The sequence below is a fragment of the Ceratotherium simum genome, chromosome 6 (genome assembly GCF_057802395.1).
Source record: "Ceratotherium simum simum isolate JZ-2026a chromosome 6, ASM5780239v1, whole genome shotgun sequence".
Lineage (NCBI taxonomy): Eukaryota > Metazoa > Chordata > Mammalia > Perissodactyla > Rhinocerotidae > Ceratotherium > Ceratotherium simum.
Window position 1 is genome coordinate 9,652,237 of NC_141905.1, and position 24,255 is coordinate 9,676,491.

Here is a 24,255-nt window from a genome sequence, read left to right on the forward strand (position 1 = left end):
CAAAATATATTTTCATGGTCCAAAAGAGAAATTTAGAATCACTCCATGTTCTATAACCTGACATGACTATCACCTTCTAACTAATCTTTGTCCTACACCCATCCTCATAACATATTGTCTTATTTGTAGTTTCCTAAGTGTGCCATTTTTCATGCATCCATGCCTTTGCTAGTTCTGTTTTCTTTATTCCTGAAGTTTACATTAGTCAATTTGACCACCTAATAAAATCTAACTTGATAATACAAAATGCAAATAACCATTCACATTTGTGACCATCTTGTTTCTTGTACATACTTCTGTCATAACACCTGCTGTGCCTGTTGCATGTAAGCTTTTACATCTTTGCCTCCCTGTCAGAATGTAAGCTCCTTGGTAACAGGAATAGTTGCTTTTGGTCATCTTTGTATTTCCAGCAGAGTTCCAGGCATGGAGTATATCTCAGTAAATATATATTGAACCAATATTTTCTCTCTGTATAAAGCAGGGTACAGAGTAGCAGTATATATTAACTTTCCAGAGTAAATTCTATAGTTAGCACATTAAGAGCTAGTTTACACATCTTTTCGGTGGTACTCTATTCTGATCACTTCACTCTGAACTGAAATATGTTGTTACAGGGACCAGTAACATTCAAGGATGTTACTGTGGAATTCACCAAGGAGGAGTGGCAATTACTGGATGCTGCTCAGAGGACCCTGTACAAGGAAGTGATGCAGGAGAACTATGGTCACCTACTCGCAGTGGGTGAGAAAAACTTCCCCATATGTAACTCTGAGTAGTCTGCATTTCCTTGCCCGGTTGCTGGAACATGTAAGGCCTCTGTAGAGTTGAATGGTATTAGCTTGGTTTCAGGGGTCGAAGTTGATGAATCCATTTTGGGTACCAGAAAAAATATTTGTGTCTCCACCCTCTCCATTGAAAGAATCTAAATTTGTCAAGCCTAAATGGCACCTTCATTGTTCTGCTTCTAAAACTTCACTTCCTTATCCTTCAGAGTCCCTAAATTCCAAGTATTTGTATTATTTTATTTATCTTTTCTATTAATAGGTTATCGTGTGAATAAGCCAAAAGCAGTCTTCAAGTTGAAGCAAGGAAAAGAGCCATGGATATTAGAAGTAGAATTTCCACGTCGGAACTACCCTGGTGAGTGAGAAATTATAGGGCATGTTATTAGGGAGGTGGTTGGTGCCTTTCGCCTTTTGAAATACTTTTGAGGAATCTCTTTTTTAAATACCCTATACTTTTGGAAACGACTGAGCACCCTTGACCTGCATATGTAAGCAACATAAATCACACCTCCAATTTTCATTCTCTCCACCTAAATTCCCTACTTTGCTTGACATTTGTTAATAGATTTACTTCTCTTTCCTATATACTAACTTGACTTAAACTTTTAGTTTGTCTTTTTTCTAGAATTCCCACCTACTCCCTGCCATGGAAGTATGCAACTATTATCTTAAAGTATTTATAAATCTGACATAAATTTTTTTCAAATGCCATTTTCCTCTTTTTATTAACAATGAAATGTCTTAGTTATTTTCAGCACCAGTTTTAACTTCCTATTCTCTCTTTAAACTCTAAAAGCAGATTACAAATCATTATGACTTTCATCAATTATATTATTTCAGAGTTGATACTTCCTTTTAGATGGTGTTTGTCTTTTCACACAAAATGTTGATTATCTTTCCTAAAATCTACTGCACCTTATTTGGAGTGTTATAATACTAAGATAAAAAAATAAAACAAACAAAAAGATAAGATAATCTCACTCTGCTTCCTTAAATGCTTTTCATGTATTTTCTAATTTGTACACTTATGTGTTGCTTGGACCTGGAACAATGCCTGATATATATTAGTTGTTCACTAGATATTTGTTGAAAGATTGAGTTTCAATTAACAAGAAACAGACACTATCTTCTACTCTATGCCCTTTATAGTAACTTCTGCAAGGGCTCATCCTTTCTTAAGACCAAAGCATTGGTTTTTAGGCTGAGAACTCCTAAGATTGACATCTCTAGTATCTTTGTCTTATTTGTATTCTGGTCCCATATTTTACGATCTTACAGGATAGTTCCACTGTCCTGTTCCACTGATCTAACTCCCTTCCTTCTCAGCATCAAAAGCCAGTTCTTAATTTCACATCCTCATAGTAGTTGTGTAATACGGCAAACTTATATTGCCACTAGCCTGTCATGGTAAACTTATACTGACTCACCATTACAAAATACACTTAAATTAATTTTCTGTCAAGCACTAGTCTGGCCCTTTCTTGCCTACTGCATCTTATTTCTTCTTGTGGCCCCCAAACACATGCTAATATTCATTTCATCTGCTCTCTTAAGTGTCTTCTATACATAGGATCTTACTTTGTGTGTATCCAAGTTAACCTTGCACAAGTCCCTATCAAATAACTTTCGATTTCCCCACAAATGCCATGAGTTCCAACCCCAAGCCTCTGCTCATAATTTTTCACTTTCTTTCAAGCATTTAAACATAAATATGAAGGTCAGTAAAGGTTCTAGAATGATGTTGAATAATTCATCTTTAAAAATCATGTAGTAAAGTGAAGCAGAGATGTGGGAGCTAAGATATGAAAGCAGAATAAGACTAGTGTTGAGTCATGGTAACACTGCTTTGGAGATGCAGTATTTGGCGGTCAGGATTGCAAATCTCTAGTGCTATGACCGGAAATTCACCCTGTTGTCTGGATGGCTGGCACTCTGCTTTTTTATTAACTTTCCTTTTGGATGTGTGTGCTCCTGGGTTGTCTGTCCCAGTGAAAATTAAGCCAACTAGATGGAGAGTGAAAGCCCAAGCTATAGGACTGTTCCTCTAAACATGAAGAAATTGATGTTCTGAGAAAGGTACTTTAGTGTTGACATCTAGATTGTTGTGTATGGCTAAATAGGAAGTAAAGTGGAAGTTTGTAGTCTGCTAACTACTAGGAATCCTAACACAGTAAACTAGGTTTGAGCAGATAAAGACCTATACTTTAGCTCCTTCATCCAATTTAATCTTTCCCCTGATATTCTCAGTGACTATAGTTGTCCACTAATTTTTATTATCACCCTACTTACTGTTCATTGTGCTTACTGGGCTCACAGCATTCTCTGTGAGTCCCGCATTCCTGTTCAGCAACACTTTGAATATCTTTTGTTCTCTGCTGCCTGTTTTTTTTGTCTTAACTTTCTCCTCCAAGTTTTTAAGGTCACATTTGTAAGGTGTCAGAGGTTCTTGGGTTTATAACCAGGTTTCTTCCCCTGTCTGCTATAGCAGTTTTTAGTGTTATGTTTTTTTCTAAACTAGTGGGATAGAGGAAATTCGCATTTGAAAGTTCCTTCATTTGGGGAGATTGACCTGAAGCCTAAGAATTAACCCTACGACTATAATAATGTGTTAAGATATATACAGTATTAAATTTTGGATTCCTTTGTAGAAGACATATGGAATATTCATGACCTAGGAGCAAGATACCAGGAAAGCCAAGCTGAAAACTCAAGGTAAGTTCAAGAATTCAATTTTAAGATTAGAAGCTTTGTAAGAAAGGTCTTGATGGGGTACTGGAAGTGAGAGAGCACTAGTTAATACTAAATGTGAGAAAACTAACACTGGAGCAAATTCCAAAGAATATAATCCAAATGGAAAAGCCCTTTTTCATAATAGAGACCTTCTTCAGGATCAGGAGATTCAAACTTCAAAGCAGTCTTTTGATTCTTCTGAATTTCCAATAAGGGAGGCTTTATTACACAAAGTAGAGTTCAGGCAGTTGAGAGACCCTGTGAATATAATGCAAGTGAAGGTTCCTTCTATCAAATGTTAAACCACAATGTCTGTCAGAGAATGTTCACAGTGGAGAAACCCTATGAATCTAATAAATATGGGAACATCTCTAGAATTAGTTATCAGAGTTATTTGGAAAATACCCAGAATAGATAAAAAAAAAAAAAACAAAAACGCCTTATACGTTAATGAATTTGGCAATTTCTCTCTAGGAATGGAGAACTCACAAAACATCAGAAAACTCATACTGGAGAGGAAACCTATAAATGTAATCAGTGTGGAAAGTCCTTCTGCCAGAAGTCTGCCCTCACAGAACATCAGCATACTCATTCAAAGGACAAACCCAGTGAATGTGGGAAATCTGTCTCTAGGAATGGAGACCTCACAAGACATCAGAAAACTCCTACCAGAGAGAAAACCTATGAATGTAAAGAATGTAAGAAAACTTTCTACCACCTGTCATCTCTCAGTAGACATTTGAGAACTCATGCAGGGGAGAAACCCTATGAATGTAATCAGTGTGAGAAATCCTTCTACCAGAAGCCACACCTCATGGAACATCAGAAAACACACACAGGAGAGAAACCCTACGAATGTACTGAATGTGGGAAGTTCTTCTATGTTAAGGCATACCTCATGGTACATCAGAAAACACACACAGGGGAGAAACCGTATGAATGTAAGGAATGTGGGAAATCCTTTTCCCAGAAATCACACCTCACAGTACATCAGAGAACACATACAGGGGAGAAACCCTATAAATGTAAGGAATGTGGGAAATTCTTCTCTAGAAATTCACACCTCAAAACTCATCAGAGAACCCACACAGGAGAGAAACCCTATGAGTGTAGGGAATGTGGGAAATGCTTCTACCAGAAGTCAGCCCTCACAGTACATCAGCGAACTCACACAGGGGAGAAACCCTTTGAATGTAAGAAATGTGGAAAAAACTTTTACTATAAATCAGACCTCACTAAACATGAAAGAAAACACACAGGGGAGAAGCCCTATGAATGTCATGAATGTGGTAAGTCTTTCTCTGTGAATTCAGTCCTCAGATTACATCAAAGGACTCACACAGGAGAGAAACCCTATGAATGTAAGGAATGTGGGAAGTCTTTCTCTCAGAAGTCACATTTTATCATACATCAGCGAAAACACACAGGGGAGAAACCCTATGAATGTCAGGAGTGTAGGGAAACTTTTATCCAGAGATCAAAACTCACTGCACATCAGAAGACACACACAAAGGGGAAAAGCTTATAAATAGTATGAACTGAGAAATTCTTCTGTCTGAATTTATCCTTCAGAATAATCAGATAATTCACACAAGACAAAAACCTTATAAATATCATCAGAAATTTTAGCCACAATCTTTCTTCACAGAGAGGAAATACACAGAGAAAAATTCTGTAAATCTATAAGGGAGAAATTTTTACCATATGTCAGACTTTACTAAATATCAGACAACACAGATGGGAGAAACACCACAAACTGTAAAACATGAGGGAAACCTTTCTTTCAGAAGTCATACTTTATTGTACAACATAGAAATCACACAGGAGAGAAATCCTATAAGTAAGATGAATGTCAGGAAATTTTCTGTCAGGGCAGCCATCACTAGACATCCAAAAGCTCACATGAGTGAGGATCTCCTGTCTGTATCCTGAGCATTCAGAAATCTTTTCACACCAGCTTGACTCATACTAGAACACCCAAAGGAGACAATGCAAAGATTGCGACAGATACAGAGGCCTTTATCAAGGAGTGATGTCTCAGTGAACGTTGGATCATTGATGCTGGGATAGAACCTTTACAGATATTTTAAATATGTGAAAGTTTTTAAACAGAAATTCAAAAGAGAATCTGTACTGAGGGAAACAGTTATTCAGGCACACCTTGGAGATATTGTGGGTTTGGTTCCAGACCACCACAATAAAGCGAATATCGCAGTAAAGCAAGTCACATAAACTTTTTGGTTTCTCAGTGCATATAAAAGTTATGTTTATGGTGTATTGTAGTCTGTTAAGCGTGCAGTAGCACCATGTCTTAAAAAATGTACCTACCTTAATTCTAAAGATACTTTATTGCTAAGAAATGCTAACCATCATCTGAGCCTTTAGGGAGTCATAATCCTTTTGCTGATGTAGGGTCTTGTGGAAAATGCAGTATCTGCGAGGCAAAATAAAGCGAAGCGCAATAAATCAAGGTATGCCTGTCAAAGAAGTCATGTTGCAGAGATGATTCCAAGGTTTTTTCTTTTTAAGAAACCTGCAAATGTCTGGATATATGACGCTTTTTAAAAGCACAAATTGAATAACCAGGCGACGACATTAAACGTGAAGAATCTTTTAGTATGTGTGTGAGTGTGCTACAAAACATAGATTGTGGACGTTTGATGTTCACGTGGAACCCATCCCTAATTGTACATAGGGAAATGTGTAAGCTGAGTTCAATAACTTTTGAACTAGTGACTCCTGTTGTTAATATAATGTGTATTTAAGTGTAATATTCTTTTAAAATTATAATACATCTTTTCTTCTATTTCCTGGCATTTTTAAATGGATATAGATATTGTTACTGAACTAATCCTTCAGAAGCTAAAAATGTTTTTGTAAAATTTTCAGTTGTCTCATGGTCAGCCAAATTTTATGTTAGAAACACACTTATTTTAGAAAAAGCCTGAGTTTATTTTTAAAAACAGCTAAAAACACTCTATAGTAAAAACAATGCTATGTAAAGAAATACTTTCTTACTGTTGATGTTTTAGCAGGGTGTAGAACTATCTGCATTTGTATTTTGTATGAGAGTCCTAAGTTCTTCACTACCTTTTTCCTCCTAGTAGAAGCAACATGGCTTAGTGGTTAAGAGTGTGGACTCTGGACTCCTACTTCTAGGCTCACATTCCAGCATGGGGCATGCCACATAACCTCTCTGTGCCTCAGTTTCCTTTTCTATAAAAGAGAAGTGATAAAAACAATATGTTAGGATTGCTTTGAGGTATAAATGAGTTAATATTTTTAAAGCACTTAGAATAGTGTCTGAGACACAAGAAAAGCTGTATGTTAGGTATTATCTTAATTATAATTTGTATTTCTTGAACTATGCTGCAAAAAATAAAAAAACATGTTGGCTACCAACATTCATCCCCCACTTTATTGCTGTAGTGCCTTGGTTTGGTTTGGTTGTGCATTTTCCCACAAGTGATTCAGATCTGGCCCACTGCCCGTTTTTATAGCCTGCAAGCTAAGAATGGCTTTACATTTCCAAATGGTTGAAAAAAATCACATAATATTTTGTGACGTGAAAATTATATGATATTCAAATTTCAGTGTCCATAAATCAAGTTTTATTAGAACACTAATACAAACAAAAACCATTGGTTTCTGTTTTGCCTGTGGCTGCCTTCACACTACAAGAGTTGTCATTCTGACAGACCGTATGACCCACAGAGCCTAAGACAGTTACTATCTGGTGCTTTACAAAATTAAGTTTTTCTGTTACTTAGAGCTGAAAACATCACAGCCAGTGTACAGGTAGACTTTTATATATGGTATGTGTTTCAGAAATGATGCAGACAGCAATTTGTGGGTAAGTGGTTTTTGTGCAGTATATTTATTTTGTACATTATATGTTAAAAGCCTAATAAACATTAGATTTTTTTTTTTCAAAGAAATGTGTTTTACTTGCTGAACAGTTATAACATCAAAACAAGAAATTTCCTGATGGAATGTAGCAGTAAATGTATGAAATAAACATTGAATTGAATTATTAACTGATCCCTACCCACAGTATTCCTTTATTTTCTTCCAAGTCTATGGCCAGTTTTCCCTATATCTTTTATAATTTTCTCACTATCCCATGATAAAACACCATCTTTATGTCATACTTAACTAACTGTAACCCAATAACAAAAAAAACAAAATACCCAACTCCACCAGCTACATTACTAATAATCTACTAGTATTACTATATTACTAGTAAAATTATTTTATTACCTGCACTTCATATAAATGTCAAATGCTGCTCCAATCTAAATCCTGCCACCTTACTTCCCCTTCCTAATGAAGGTGCCTTTCATGCCTTCTTAAGCATGCCTCTCTCTGATTTGTCTGATGTTTAACACTATTGAGCACCCAGTATGATGATTCTTAGTGACTGCTTATATCTTAAGAATAAAGTATAGTATCTTAAACAATAAAGTAAACTTCCAAATACTGCATGATAAAATATTACCAATAGTCTACTCAGCTCTGACATGAACATTGCGTCTCGATAGAGGTTTAAGAGGAACGTTGATGCCTTTAGTGTTGTTCTTTATTTCAACCTGCTGTGAAAGCAAATACGTTTTCTAACTTCCTCAGGCTTCTCAATCAAAAATTAAATAGAGGGGCCGGCCCGGTGGCGCAAGCGATTAAGTGCATGCGCTCCGCTGCGGCGGCCCGGGGTTCACCAGTTTGGATCCCGGGCGCGCACCGACGCACTGCTTGTCAAGCCCTGTGGCAGCGTCCCATATAAAGTGGAGGAGGATGGGCACGGATGTTAGCCCAGGGCCAGTCTTCCTCAGCAAAAAAAGAGGAGGACTGGCAGATGTTAGCTCAGGGCTGATCTTCCTCTCCAAAAAAATAAATTAAAAATTAAATAGAAATTAATTAGTACTTTCTGGGGAGAATCCAATAGCTGTGGCAAATCTGTTATTAAGAATAAAGCCTATACTCATGAAAATAACTTTAAAAAAATAATACTCTGATAAGAATAAAATGTTCCTAGTCTCCAAATGCAGGCAAGCCTGAAACTGTTTCTTAGCCACAGCCTCAAGCCATGAATTAGTAACCACCAGAATTGATGGATCAGACACAAATGATCAGACATTGATAGCAATTAATCAGAGACTATGTTTCATCAGTAACACAGGCTTATGCAGGTCAGCAGATCTGTGACAGCCCCACTTTTCTGCAAGGCAGTCAACAGCTGCTTTACTGTGACCATACTTTGGGAAGTGGGCGAGTCAGCTACAGCCTCACTCCAGTAACTACACTTTTACCACTGAAACTCAGCCAGTCAGTCCCTAAACAATCCTGCTTTTGAAAGCCTGTCAATCCCTGAATCCCTCATTTCCCAAAACCTTGTATCATTTTGTACTTTGACTAATTAACAAGTATAGCCCTCCTTTGGGTAGTGTCATGATGGTCAAAGATAGACAATATCAATTCCTTCCCTCATGCCATTCTATTCATGAGAGAGAGACTTTTCCCATCCTCTTGAATCTGGGTTGGCCTTGTGACTTGCTCTGGCTTACTATAATGTGGCAGAAGTTCCAGGCCTACCCTGTAAGAAGCGTGGCAGCTTCCACTTTCCTTCTTGAAGCCAATCATAATGGAGAAAGTTCAACTAGTCTGAGACTCCCAAGCTGTGAAGACACTCAGGCTACCAGTGTGAAGCCCCACAATACCAGACATGTGAGTGAAGTTTTTTTTAGACCTTCCAGCCCAGCCCTATCATTGGCTAAGTGTAACCAGCCGAATGAGAGACTTCAGCCAATGCCAAGTGAAGCAGAAAAACCACCCACTCTACCCACAGAGAAACAATAAATCATTTTGGGTGTTTTTGTTACACAGTAATAGATAACTGAAACAGAAAGTGAGTAATCCAGCTTTTTGTTTTAGATACTGAATGGTTAGTCTCTTCTTTCACAGTAGTAGTTACGCAGCGTAAGTAACCCTTAGAGTTTTTGCCACTATTAATACTATAATGACAATTGTTTAATCTAATTTCTACAAAGGACTTACCCAAATACAACAGTCTTCCCTCATGAAAGAGAAGCAATCTTGGCTGAATTAGACTCTCTCATTCTGCCTAGTGTCACCCCAACTATATCCGGACCTTGACTTACATAGCAAAGAATAAACCCAAATGACACAGGGAAATTGTCCAGACTTTTTTTTTTACAATAAAGATTTTATCCAAGAGATTCAACAGGTGACCAGATCTTATTTGTAAAGTTGAGATGTGGCTTGGGACCCTCCCTCCTAGAGCTCTGGGCTATAGGGGTATCTCTAGTTGTCTGGTAAGTGGCCCCAGGTTGATTTAGGGCAGGGGAAATATTGGGTTGGTGGGAGAGAGATCAGGAGGTGGTTGGGGCTGAGACTGGTTGGTTTGCATATTAAAAACATGCACCAGGCATGTTTCCAGCCCTTTGCTATCTCTAAGAACTGGCTAGCCCAGGGAGAGGCAGTCTCTCCCTGGCCAGCAAGTTTTTTAAGATGTCAAAACATCATCAAATACAGAGAATAAAAAACACGATGAATACACTATGCTTTGAAAAAAGCTTAATGTTCCTTAGCCTAAAGTTCTATAACGATTCCTAGTGATAATGACAATGTGATCTATACCTTAAAATCACTATAAATTCTCATGAAATTGTTACTGAATGATCTGAGACTTGGCTTGAATTTTCCCCTCACAGATTCCAAATTGAGAAGATTAAATATCTAATGTCACGTACACAGTCATATGCCTGACAGGTGAAAACTGCACTTCCAAAAGTGAGGTTGAAGCCGGGTACCTGAGGGTTACCGTAAATATTCAGTAAGAACATGATTACACTTCGACCTTGTTCCCAACACAGACATAGAGGAGGGGAAGTTAATTTTGATTTGATGTTTTCTCGTTTAACCTGAGGGGTGGCTCAGGGGTCGCAGGGATTTGTGAGCTTGTTTGGCAGAGGAGGGAGAATGCCTTCAGGGAAGTTACAATCACCAGACAGCCAGCAGCCAGCTGCTGTTGATGCCCAGAGGTCGGACTGCCCAGGGGCATATCTGGAGTGAAGAGAACACGGATTTCCTCTTTGTTTCTCCGAGACTCCTCTTCCCAAGCTGCTTAGGTCTATAAGCTCTATTCTTTTGTTAAGGCAGATGTGAGAGAACCTATCCTCCCACCTCATTTTGGCCAGTTCGAGTAAACCTTTCTTCACCTCTAAGCGCTGACGTCTCAGTGATCAGCTTATTGAACATGGGGCACAACAACTTGAGATTAAGCCCCCATGGGGGCTGGCCCCGGCATAGTGGTTAAGTGCGCATGTTCCGCTGTTGGCAGCCCAGGTTTGGATCCCGGGCGCACACCGAGGCACCGCTTGTCAGGCCATGCTGTGGCAGCATCCCATATAAAGTGGAGAAAGATGGGCACAGATGTTGGCCCAGAGCCAGTCTTCCTCAGCAAAAAGAGGAGGATTGGCATGGATGTTAGCTCAGGGCTGATCTTCCTCACCAAAAAAAAAAAAAAAAAAAAAAGAGGTTTGGTATCAAAGTCACCAGAAACAACTCTATTTATATGATAATGAGATTAAATATGTTAAAAGAGACACTAATCAAGTCTTAAAATCACAGTGAAAAGGACCATTTCCTATATTTATATTCTTATAAATAAATGCTACCAGAATAAAACTATGGCTAAAAATTATCAGAATATGTGATTCATTATTTCTGACTTTAGAACAAATAACAAAACAGCTTAAATTGTAAAAGCCCTACAGACTAAAATAAATTCATTCACTAGAGTAATACTAAGAAATAAAATTACTCTTGAATATTGCACAGTTTATATGTCTGATTTCCAGGTGCTGAAATGTTACACAGCCAGTATGCTCAGCTGACATTAAATGAGGATTCTGCATTAAAGAGACTAAAGGCTTCATGGTCAAAATGGTTTCCACCAAAATGAGGGAAACTGTGAAATTTCTAATGAGGGAAATGATACAGATCTGGTCTAACTAATGCGGAGTTGCTAACGGAAGGACACTGACACAGGTTATACAGAGACAACCTGTTCACATATACTCAACAGTTAAACTCTCAAGTTTTTTCAGAGAATCCACAAAAACTAACTCATTTTCTTGGATGTCCTGGATAGTCTGCCTAAAGACAGACCTCCCAGACTGATCTCTGTTAGCTGCCAACCACTGAGTTTACCTAACAGAAAAGTAAGATTCATTGTTCCCACTGTATCTGTGATTTCCCTTTTGTCTTCACATATGAATCCTGTATTTTAGCACAGCTTTCTGATATGAGTAAATTTGTGTGCAGAAAGCTAAATATCTCTGAGTACTTCTCTGACAGAATATTGACTCCCTAATTATAGACGTTAATTTCAGAGGTTCCAACATGATCAGCAACAGTTAGTTGCCTTTATCTCATCACTCCCTTGGCCTGCAATTCTGTCTCCTTCCCCTCAGCCTCTCGTCACACTCCGAGGAGAATCCTTGCAGGATTGTGACTTTCCCATCTCACATGTCTGTCACAAGACTGGCCTCAGCTTTTCAGAAGGTGTCTGCCTGTTTCATCCTAGAATCTCCTTAGGGGAGCTTAAGATTGGCCAAAACCTCCCCGCCACAGAGACTGAGAGCAGCCAGAGGTGGTGGGTGATACTAGTACCTCAGGCCATCCCTGCCTCTTCTAGGAGCAAAATGTTTATGCACATGAAGCAAGAGAACTGCCATTTCCAGAACTCTCCATGATGTGTGCCCTTGCTGCCACCAGTCTAATTCCTAGAAAGCAGTAGGGCCAGGTGAGGTTCTATACTACAGATGACCCTTTTAGGGTATAGGAAGCCTGGTAATTTAAAAAATACAGTATTTCATACAAACAGAAAAGAATAGAGAATAACATGACCACCTATTCCCCTGTTAAAAAGTAAAAGCTTATAAAAATCAAAGCCCAGGTATATCTTTGCAAAATCATTCCCCAACCTATCAACAACTATTGATCTATCGACCTATTAACTATCACCCTCAACAACTATTCTAAACTTGGTGTTCATCAATCCTCTCTATTTATACTTTTACTCTATATGTTTGTATCTGTTAATAATGTATATTTTTGCTTTGCAATTTTTATATCAATAGCAACATGCATGCTCTTCTGAAACTTGCTATTTTCCTTCCATTCTATGGTTTTGAGATTTATCCATGTTGATCTATGTAGCTCAAGTTGATTACTTTAACCATATATAATATTCTACCTTAAAAACTACAATATTTTCAGTTGAACATTTGAATTGTTTCCAATTTTTCATTATTATAAGTAGTGAAAGATAATTTTACTATGTGAAATACAGTAAGATAATTTCACTGTTATAGTGAAATATAATTTTTGCTCATGTCTTTTGCAGATGAGTAAAAATTTCTTTATAGAGTGTTTTAAACATCTTTTTAAAACTCTTAACACACTGTAAGAAATAATTTGTCATACTTCATAACCCAACATACCCACACAAACTTAAATTAATTCATTTACAAAATTTTATTGAGTGCCTGCCATTCATCAGGAACTACTCTGTGCACTGAGGAGAGAGCAGTGAATAAAAGCGTCTCTACTCTAATGATGCTTGTAGTGTAGCAGTGGATGGGGCTGGGTGAAGAACAGTCTAAGAAATATAAAAAATGAAAATATATAGTAGATGAGATGGCCAGTGTTAGTTAAAAAAAGAAAAGAGGATAGGGAATTAAAGAGAGGAGAGTTGATTTTAAAAGAGTGGTCAGTGAAGGTCTCACAGAGAAAATGACATTCCAACAAACAGCTGAAGAATGAGGAAGTGAACTTTGCGGACATGTGTGGGAATATATGATATGTGAATACACGATGTATGCAATATATATAATTACATATATTTATATAATAGTTACATATGTATTAATACATGAACATATATGTATATTAACCTGAAACACTGTGTTTCATAAAACAATACCATTTCTACCCAAGATGGGTTTTATATTTTCTAATCAATTCTGTTCTAATCTATTCTATTTTATCCTTTTTCTTATTGATATGAACACATATAAGTCTTGGGAAGATTATGAGACTTTCTCTAGACAAATTTTTTTCTATTTTTATCTTCAATCCACTGTAAGCAATGCACTTTTGTTGAATGACAGTAAAAACATAAATGTGCACATCATACATTCAATAACTTTTTAGCACTTACTACGTACCAGGCACTGTTCTCGGCATAGGTTTTATAGCAGTGAAGTAAAAAAACTCCATGCCCTCACGGAGGTTTTATTCTAGTTGGAGAAGACAGGGTAGGGTAAAAAGTAAGATACTTGTTATGGTAGCTTATGTTAAGTTCTAGCAAGAAAACCTAGGGAGGAAAGCTAGGGAATTGATGGGGGGGTCAGTATTTATATAGTGGGGGACTATTTATAGTCCTCATTGATGTTACACTTGAGAAAAAACTTGAAGGATATAAGGGGATGAGCCATGTTGACATCTAGAGTAAAAGCATTAAAGACAGAAGAAAAAAAGTATATAGTATATAAAGATAAAATTGAAAAAATAAATATCCTAAAAAATTTTCTGGAAAGAATACCTTCACTACTTATAATGTACTTGATTTTATATTCTATCCCAGCCTTGTATATGAAACCATTTTGCTTAAATCCACCGAAACAATTTCACAACCTATTAATAGGTGTTATTGCACAGTTTTAAAACCAAAGCTCCAATAGTTACAAAGAGGAATGGGATTGCTGGCTCACAGAGTTGGTGCTCTCAAAAGCAATTGTGCCAAATTTTTTAGGACTTAGAGGACACTAAAGTGGTAAAGAAGGCACTAGTGAGGGGAGCACTGGTACCAATGAGCTTAGTGGAGACTGTCCTCTGTAGGCCAAGATTTTAGTGTTAGGAGATGCTGCTAGGGAACTGTCTCACAAATGCCAATGGAGATGATGGAATCCTGAAACAGAAGCCAGGTGGCAGCACCAACAGTCAAAAGCAAAGTGAGCATAAATACTAGAAAGGGAAGCAGGGCCAAAATGCCAACTAGAAAGCCTTAGTCCATAGAGACCTGGGTGATGGCTTACAGACCACAGTGTTCCAGCCAGTAGCCAATGAAGATACTGCTTGGGTTATAACTGAAAAAGATCCACACCTTCCTCACTTGGGGTGGACAGCAGTATACATGTGTTGTCTTACTCCATGACTATCTTAATTCTCCTTTTCTCCATCACAATATATTCCTAAGGGACCGCGATTATCACACAATTCTGGAGGACATCATGATCCATTTTACTGATAACATTATATAAATCCGACCTAAGATATAGCAAATGGCAAGTACTCTAGATGGTATGGTAAGAAACACAAGCGACAGAGGGTGAGAAATAGATGCAAAATATAGTCAAGGGCTTACCACATCGGTCAAGCTTTTAGAGAGAGAATGTTTAGGGGTGTGCTGTGGTATCTCCTCCAAGGCAAGGGACAAGTCACCGCACCTGCAGCCCCCACTACTAAGAAAGAGGCGAAGCAGAGGCAGGCCTCTTTGGGTTTTGGAGACAAAGCATAGCACTCTTGACAATACTGCCTGTCTTAGTCCGTTCCAGCTGCTAAAACAGAATACCACAGACCGGATGGCTTATAAACAACAGAAATGTATTGCTCATGGTTCTGGAGGCTGGGAAGTCCAAATCAAGGTGCCACCAGATTTCAAGTCTGGTAAGGCCCCGTTTCCTCATAGACTGCTGTCTTTCTGTAGTGTCCTCACATGGCAGAAGGGGTAAGGGAGCTCTCTGGGGCCTTTTTCTTAAGGGCACTAATCCCATTTGTGAGGGCTCCTCTCTCATGACCTAATCACCCCCCAAAGTCTCCACCTCCTAATCCCATTGCATGTGAATTTGGTGGGGACACATTCAGCCTATAACACTGCCCCAACCCACTTATTGCCTGTTTGAGGCAAAAAGGCCCAGAGCAAGAGCTGATTCTGTCTATGATATAAGCTGCCCTACCACTTGAACCATATATGATAGATCCCACAGTTTTTGCTAGATAAAGAACGTTGTGTGGAAACTCCGGAAAACCACAACAGGAGAGTCATAATGCAAACCCTAGGCTTCTGTGGCCAGACAATATATTCTGCAGTAGAGAACTCTTTTCTACTTGAAAAGCAGCTCTTGGAATGCTACCGGCCCTCTTACAGAGTCTGATCTTGACAAATGACTATGCAAATGAAGCTGCCACCAGATATACTAGCCCTAAAATAAGTCTTGTAGATGGAGTAGCAATTTATTCTATGATGCAAATGGTACATTTCCACAGGGCACAAGTGAGTTCTGTGTGTTACCTACCACTGTTGCCTCTCCCCTAGCTCACACATACGGCCTTGTGGGGGCTTCCTGTGACCAGCTTACAGAGAAAGATAGAAGCCAGGCCTAGTTTATGGATGGACTAGCTCAATGATACTTTAACTGCCACAGTTAAAAAATAAACTGTTGCTGTACCACAATCCCACTGAGGGATTTTCCTCCCTCTAGTGAGGAGACATCCTTTCAGTGTGCCTATCTTTGAGTACTAAACCTAGTCATCAACTTTAGGTACAGGAAAAATGGTCTGAAGTATGAATAACCATGAATTATTTTGTGGGGGCAAATACCTTGCTGATTAGGAGACTAGGAAAAGTGAGATAAGGAAAGCTGGAGACAGGGCAATCTGGGTGACCTATAGGAGTGGACACAGGTATAGGGCTCACTGCCACCAGGAAGGAGACACTGAACAACCAGGTCAACAGGAAGACTCATCCAGCAGGTATCAGCAACATCTGTCCTCAGCCTCCCTAGGGTTTTCACAATGGGCCTGTTAAAGGAACAGTAATGGTGGTAGAAATGGAGGCTGTGCGTGGGCCCAAGAACTTGCACTCCCTCTCACCAAGGCTGCTTTAGTTACTGCTGTGGCCAAATGTCTGGCCTAGCCAGCAGCAGAAACCAATGCTGAGCTCCCAGTATAGTACCATACTTCAAGGAGTCCAGTTAGCCAGCCAGTTGGTAGCAAGTTGACTACAGTGGACTCCTTATCCAAGAGAGAAGAGCAGTTCATTGTCCTTGGGCTTGACATACACTTGAGGTATCAGCTTCCTTTTCTATCTGCAGTTCCTCTACCAGTACCCCATTGAAGGGCTCACAAAGTATCTGATACACTGACCTGGGATCCTAATTACATTTTCCTAAACCAATGAACCCATATCAAGGTGAAGGAGGTACATCAATGGGCACATGATTGCATCACCTGGAAGATACTTGCACAACATAAGATTGGACTTTTTTTTTTTTTTCTTTGCGGGGCCGGCTCGCGCCCCCGGCCGCCCGGGCGCCCCCGCCTCCCGCCCAGGCCCCGCCTTTGTCCGGCAGCTGCGCGCCGCACCCCCCGGGGGCGCCCCAGCGGCCGGGTACCGCCCCCAGCCGGCCGGCGCCGGGACAAAGCGCGGGTCCCAGCCGGAGCAGGCCGCGCCTGGGGCCTGGGCCTCGGGTCCCGGCGGCGCCCGGCCGGCGGCACGCAGCCCCGGGCGCGGCGCCGGCGCTGGGGGGACGGCGGCGTCGCACCCCCAGGCCCCGCTCGGTCGCCGGCAGCCGAGCCCTGGAATGCTTTCTTATGGACTGAATGTTTGTATCTCCCAAAATTCATCTGTTGAAACCTTAATCCCCAATGTGATGGTATTTGGAGACGGGGTCTTTGGGAGGTAATCAGGTCATGAGGGTGGAGCCCTGGTGAAAGGATTAGAGCTCTTATAAGAAGAGACACAAGAGAACTTGCTCTCTTTGCTCTCTGCCACGTGAAGATACAACGAAAAGATGGCCATATGCAAACCAGGAAGTGGGCCAGATACGGACACCAGATCTACAAGCACCTTGATCTTAGGCTTCCCAGCCTCCAGAACTCTGAGAAATAAATGTTTGTTGTTTAAGCCACTCAGTCTATGGTTATTTGTTATAGCAGCCCAAAGTGACTAAGATAGCCACCAGTCGGTGATGATACCCTGTAAGGTTTGGGTGCTCTCCTTCAGGAGGTAGTATATACCTTTACCCCAATGGCCATAATATTGTGGTCTGTCCCCCAAGAGCCAGAATACAGCGGTCTGGGAACCAAGAGATGGAAGTAGGATTGGCCCCTTTCCATTTCAAACAAAGAAGATGGAAGTAGGAAGAGTGAGAAATGGAAGGATTGGAATCCCAAAGGGCTGACATGTTATTTTCCAGTGTGGACAACAGGGGCTCAATCCTACAGGAGACCCTCTGAGGAACAATGCAGGGTGCACCTCAGAATTGCACTTCTAAAGAAAAAGAAGCAGGGGCATTTATCCACTAACTCCTATCCCTTAATGGTGGAGCACTGCATTATTAAGTTAAGTCTCATACACTTCTGGGCTGTGCCTGCACACTTACTGAATGAGCTTCCAGGGCTTTGGAAAAAGCCCCAGGCAGAAATTCAGAGAGAAGTAGTGGAAACTTGAAGTGATAGAGGTAGCATGCATGGGAACTGTTCTCCACATCTGCAGCTGAAGATAGGGGGTGGGCTGATAGACTGTGACATGAGGCAACAATTGGATCTGTTGCAATCTAAGCTTTGCACCTCTAAAATGTGCTCGTGCCCCATATTAAGTCCTCTCTGTCACTAACTCTTCTTAGTGATGGCCAACTGTACCACTCATAATAATCAGTGTTAGTGAAACAAAGTTCCTACAGATGCCATTATGGGCCCATGGCCCTCATTTATATACATTTTCTCCCTCTTATATAATCCATTCTAGATGATGAGAACTCTAGTTGAGTTGTCTTGCTTATCTAATTACGGAGTGCCTCGTCTGTGAAGGATACTCTTGTATGCATCAATGAGAGGCATAAACTTCCACACACTTTATGGCCATACCCATAAGTCCTTTAATATGCCACTTCTCCAAACGCCCTCCTCTCTGATATTTCAGTCTTGCTTTTTCAGGGCATCTGACAAACAAGGCAAGCCATTTGCTACTACCTAGGATTCCATGAATATAGGATATAAGAAAAGGAATATACAGGAATAGGAGTCCACGAATATTTCAGATTAATTCTTCCAAAGTTAACAACCAAGTAGAAATATAGAAACTCTGCCCACTGGAATAATTTTTCATCAGTAAGTGCTCTTTAAGGCCACCTTTAAGTGGGGCTATATATCAGGAAGTTGACTCAACCCATTTATGACTAGGCCTTGTTTTAGAGGATCCTCCATGAGACTATAGGTATAAATTGAAGAAAAATACAGTGGTAGGTGACATGAAGGTATGAGCCACCTGTTTATGAAAAGTACCACGCTCAGGCCTGACTTTGAATGTACAATTATTTCATATAGTGGATGACAGTGAATGTGACAATACCCAGCTTCTAAATAGGCAGCTCCAGTCAAATAATTACTTGACGTCTCATGGTAAGATGCTCAGTCTCTACTAGGGCCTAGTAGCACTCCAAAAACTGCTTTTCAAATATCAAGAAGTTTTCTGATACAGAAGGTATGCCCTTTCTCCCAAGTCCTAGGGATGTAAGTTTCAATTCCCGAATTAACAAAGAAATCTCCAAAGTGTGCTTATCTACCACAGAAAACTCCACTAATATTGAATCTGGCAGGTGATTCGGCCTTAGTGTCAGGAAAGCTCGCACTGCACGCTATACCTGCCGTAGAGTCCATTTGTCTTGTGGGCCCTACTCATAACTATCAGCAATAAACGAGTCAGAACCGTTTTCCCAAGTGCAATATATTTTGCTTCTTAATTTCAAGGAAGTCCACAAGTGCTGTCCTTTGTATTAGTACAGGGTACAAAGAGTAATAACTTCTCACTTAAAGTAATGTCTGGCTTTGCCCAGACCACTGGACTTCCAAAAAAAATTAACAACGTGGCAGGGTTCTCAAATTTTGTAAGGTTTATACCTCATCCTTTGACATGTATGTATCTAACTAAGGCATCCAAAGTATTTCTTACTTCTTGCTCACCAGGTCTGATTAGCATGATGACATAAAGATGGACTAGCCTGCTGTTCTACACAATGTAAAGATGATCAAGATCTCAACAGACTGTACCGTGACAGAGAGAAGGTATGTAACCATAGCTCTGGAGCAAGACAGTAAATGTATACCGCTACTCACCCCATGTCAAATCAAAATGCTTTTTGATCCTTTTTACTAATGTGTTTAATTTGTTTGTTTTGTTCGTTTGTTTGTTTTTTGTGAGGAAGATCAGCCCTGAGCTAACATCTGTTGCCAATCCTCCTCTTTTTTTTTACTGAGGAAGATTGACCCTGGGCTAACATCCATGCCCATCTTCTTCTACTTTATATGGGATGCCACCACAGCATGGCTTGACAAGCAGTACGTCGGTCCACGGCGGGGATCTGAACCTGTGAACCCCGGGCTGCTGAAGCAGAGCGTGTGCACTTAACTGCTTGTGCCCCTGGGCCGGCCCACTAATGGGTTTAAAAAGAACACATTTTCCAGACCTATAAACTAGAGGCTGTGTTTATTCTAGTAAAGATATGACACCCAGCAGAATTTCTAAATTTGGATAATTTTGGTTAAGTTTATGGTAGTCCACTATCATCTGCCACAATCCATCTGGTTTTTGCAAAGGTCAAATAGATAAAACGAATTGGGATATAATGTGGACTACTAGCCCTGAATCCTTTACATTTTCAACAATTCTACCAATCTTGGCCAGGGAACAGATCCAGAGGCTTCCTGACCTTTCTTATCATAACGACTCTTACTCCCAGGAGAGACTACCAATATGAGGGTTCTTCCAGCTATATCCACCCCAAGTATGCACATGGGAACTGGGGAAATGACTACAGGGTGGAACTGTGAATCCACTGAACTAACTGTGAAAATGATCTGTGACAGGACTCGATGTGTCAAGGTCTCCATAAGACCCCATTCTAATTGGGAGTCATGATGGTGTCAGATAAGACTCTAAAGCCATGGTCCCCTGAGTGTGGACACTGCCCTTTTCCCAGTGCTCATTTGCTCTTGTAAATAACTAAATCCTTTTGGGGAAGGATTGGGGGACTATATATAGAAAATACTTGTGGTGCCATTGCAAGGTCCTTCCTCAGTGGGGTCTGGCCACACTGTCAATCAATGGGATTGGGGACTGAGAACTGGCTCATATATAGAAATTGGATGAGGATAATAATTCTCCATCATGGTCTGACAGCAGCCTTTTCAGCTCTTGACTCTTTTCTGGTTATACAAGCCAAGCAATATTCTAGTTTGCTGCCAATCTGTCTCACCCCTAGGAACACCAACACCATACCCGGTTAGCCATTGCTATACATACATGAAGGTTGAAGCACCTGGACATCACTCCCACCTTATTGCCCATTACAGTAATCGCATCTGTCTTGCCTAGATGATACAATCTGACCTCTCATATCCCAGAATTTTATCCTCCCATTGATCCTATGAAGCCAGATCTTTGGCTATATATTCTGTTGCTAACTTCTGACTACAGAAAACAGGTACCACTCAGTTTTTCAGCAATGCTTGTGTTCCCATCATTAATATATTCGTTATTGCCTTAATGAATAGAGTCCTCCTGGATAACATGGTCAAACAGTTGGTTCTCCAGTCTTTCATAATAAATCTATAGTTTTTCATAATAAATCTATTCTACCACCATGCCCAAATTCTTTTCTTTTCTTTTTTTTTTTTCACTGAGGAAGATTGGCCCTGGGCTAACATCCATGCCCATCTTCCTCTACTTTATATAGGATGCCACTACAGCATGGCTTGACAAGCGGTGCATTGGTGCGTGCCCGGGATCCGAACCTGTAAACCCTCGGGCCGCCGCTGTGGAGTGCGTGCATTTAACCGCTACACCACCGGGCCAGCCCCCCATGCCCAAATTCTTAAGCCTCATAACCTTTTTCATCTAAGGTAGCTCCACAATTTCTACCTCACTGTGGTCTATTATTAAATCCAAGTTTCAAGAAGCCAACTCAGTAGTGTCAATGACCAATTTCAGATGTCCAAGTAAAAAAAAACATAAGTTCTAAGTTAAAGGAGAGTATGCCCATTTAAATCTACTCCCTCATATTTAGTATTATATCTTACACCCTTATCTTACAGTCTTGTCCAATACCCTCAAGAACACCTCCTAGTCAGATTTTCCTGGTGCTAATTAGTACGTATTGGCCATATCTAAAATCTCTTCTGGTGAGTAAGTTACCTTTATAGCAGATTGTACTTCCCCACGTTAGGCTATGCTGAGAACTAACCTTAGTTACTGCTCTGAAGGCAATGGGAGGAAGTCTGCTTCTTGTTTGGTGGAGTAAGCTTCTAACAATTTGACCCTCCCACAGATAACTATAAACTCAGGAAAAAATAATAAAGCAAGCCTCCTCTCCCCTCCAAAAAAACTAGCATGGGGTGAGTTTCCCATTTTTATGGCTTGGTCCACACACATTCACAGCATGGCATAGACAGATAAAATCTCAATAGAAAATTCTCCATCTTTCTGGCTGTATGAACCAGGTGAAGGAGCCCAGAGCAACAAGGACTGCTGGAGAGTGAGAGGAGAATCCTAAGAACAGGAAAGCTAGAGAAAAGAACAACAGATTCTGTGTATAAACTCTTCCCAAGACTCTGAATGACCCCGGTGCACAAGACAGACTACAAACAGTCTGAACCTAGATTTGAGCTACTACCTATGGCAAATGAGACAAGTTTTCAGTTTGAGTTTAACCAAATGATTTGCCTGCTGAAACAAAACCATCCAGAGGAATAGAACAGAATCCTGAGTCTCCACAAAACAACATTTTAAATGTGCAGGATACAATGTAAAAATTATTCAACATATGAAAAACCAAGAAAATGTAATTCATTCTCAAGGGAAAAGATGACCAACAAAGGCTAACACCAAGAATACTCAGTGTTGGGATTGTCTGATACAAACTTTAAAGCATTCATTATAACTACATCCAATGAGATAAAGAAAAATACTCATAACAAGTGAAAAAATAGGAAATCCCAGCATATAAACAGAAATTATGAGAAAGTGCCAATTGGAAATTTTAGAACAGAAAAATACAAAATCTGAAATTAAAAATTCACTGGATGGACTTAATAGAAAAGAAATGGCAAAGGAGAGAGTCAGTGAATTTGAAGAAAAACCAATGAAAATGTGATATTTAAAGAAAAGATAGAAACATTGAAAAAAATTAACACAACATTAGACTACATCAAAATGTCTAACATATGTGGAATTGAAGTCCTAGAAGTAGAGGAAAGAGAGAACTGTACAAAAACAATACTTAATTCCATATGAGATAAATATGAAGAAAACCAAGTCTAGACATATGATAGTCAAACTGCTTAAAAAAAAACATGAATAAAGAGAAAATATTTAAAATCTCCAGACACATTCTACACCCAGGGGAACAATAATTTGAATAACCAAAGAATTCTCATCAGAAACCATAGGTGGAAGACAGGGGAGCAACATCTTTTTAAGTGTTGAAAGAAAAAAAAAAAAAGCCAACCCAGAATGGTATATCCAGCAAAAGTATCCTTAAATAATGAAGGCTAAAATCAGACATTTCAGATAAAGGAAAAGAAAGAGAATTCATATCCACCAGGCCTACACTACACAAAATGATATAGGAAGTTCTTATAGATGAAAGAAAATGATACCAGAAACTCCGATTTTATAAAACAAATAAAGAACATCAGAAACAGTAAATATTTGCATAAACACAAAACGACTATTTTTTTCTTTTAAGTTCTTGAAGACACACAACCGTTTAAAGCAAAAAATACAATGTTGTATTGGGGTTATCCCACAGATTTTGATAGGTTGTATTTTCATTTAGTTCAAAATATTTTTAAATTTCTCATGAGACTTACTCTTTAATCTCTGTGTTATTTAGAAGTATGTTGTTTAATTACCAAATATTTAGAATTTTATAGCTATTTTTCTGTTCTAGATTTCTAGTTTAATTCCATTGAGTTCTGGGAGCATACTTTGATATCTATCTATTCTTTTAAGTTTGTTAAGGTATATTTTATGGCCCATGATGTGATCTATCTTGATGAATGTTCCATACAAGCTTGAGAAGAATGTATATTCTCCTGTTGTTAGATAAAGTATTCTACAAATAGCAATTAGATAGATCAACTATAGCCTTACTGATTTTTGTCTGCTGGAGTTGTTTACTGATAGAGGAGTGTTCAAGTTTACAACATTTTCTGTAGTTTGAATATGACAGGCCTATGTGTAGATTTTTTTTTTTTGCAGTTATCCTGCTTTGTGTTCCCTGAGATTCCTGAATCTGTGTTTTTGTGTTTGTCATTAATTTTGGAAAATGCTCAGCCATTATTACTTTAAATATTTATTCTGCTCCTATCATTCTTTTCCTTCTAATATTCCCATTAAAAACATGTTACCCATTTTGTAATTGTTCCACAGTTCTTGGATATTTTATTCCTTTTCTTCATTCTTTTTTTTCTAATTTTCAGTTTGGACAGTTCCTGTTGACATCTTCAAGCTCACTTGATTGTTTCCTCAGCTGTGTTCAGTCTACTGTCTTCATTTCTGTTAGAGTGTCTTTGATTTCTAGCATTTCCTTATTATTCTTTATGAGTTTCCATCCCTCTACGTACATTAATGATCTATTGCTGCATGTTGTCC

General features: G+C 39.4%; 1 protein-coding gene across 2 annotated transcripts in view; it reads left to right on the forward strand.

The window, feature by feature from the left end:
• Positions 1–7,559, forward strand: part of ZNF25 (zinc finger protein 25) — a 31,607-nt gene extending 24,048 nt beyond the window's left edge. For both annotated transcript variants that reach the window (XM_087431857.1, XM_014788985.2), the window contains exons 3-6: positions 618–744; positions 1,048–1,143; positions 3,437–3,500; positions 3,993–7,559. In XM_087431857.1, coding sequence (XP_087287983.1) covers positions 618–744; positions 1,048–1,143; positions 3,437–3,500; positions 3,993–5,046 — 1,341 coding nt within the window. In that variant the 3' untranslated portion in view covers positions 5,047–7,559. The remainder of the gene's footprint in view (positions 1–617; positions 745–1,047; positions 1,144–3,436; positions 3,501–3,992) is intronic.
• Positions 7,560–24,255: the final 16,696 nt, after the last annotated feature.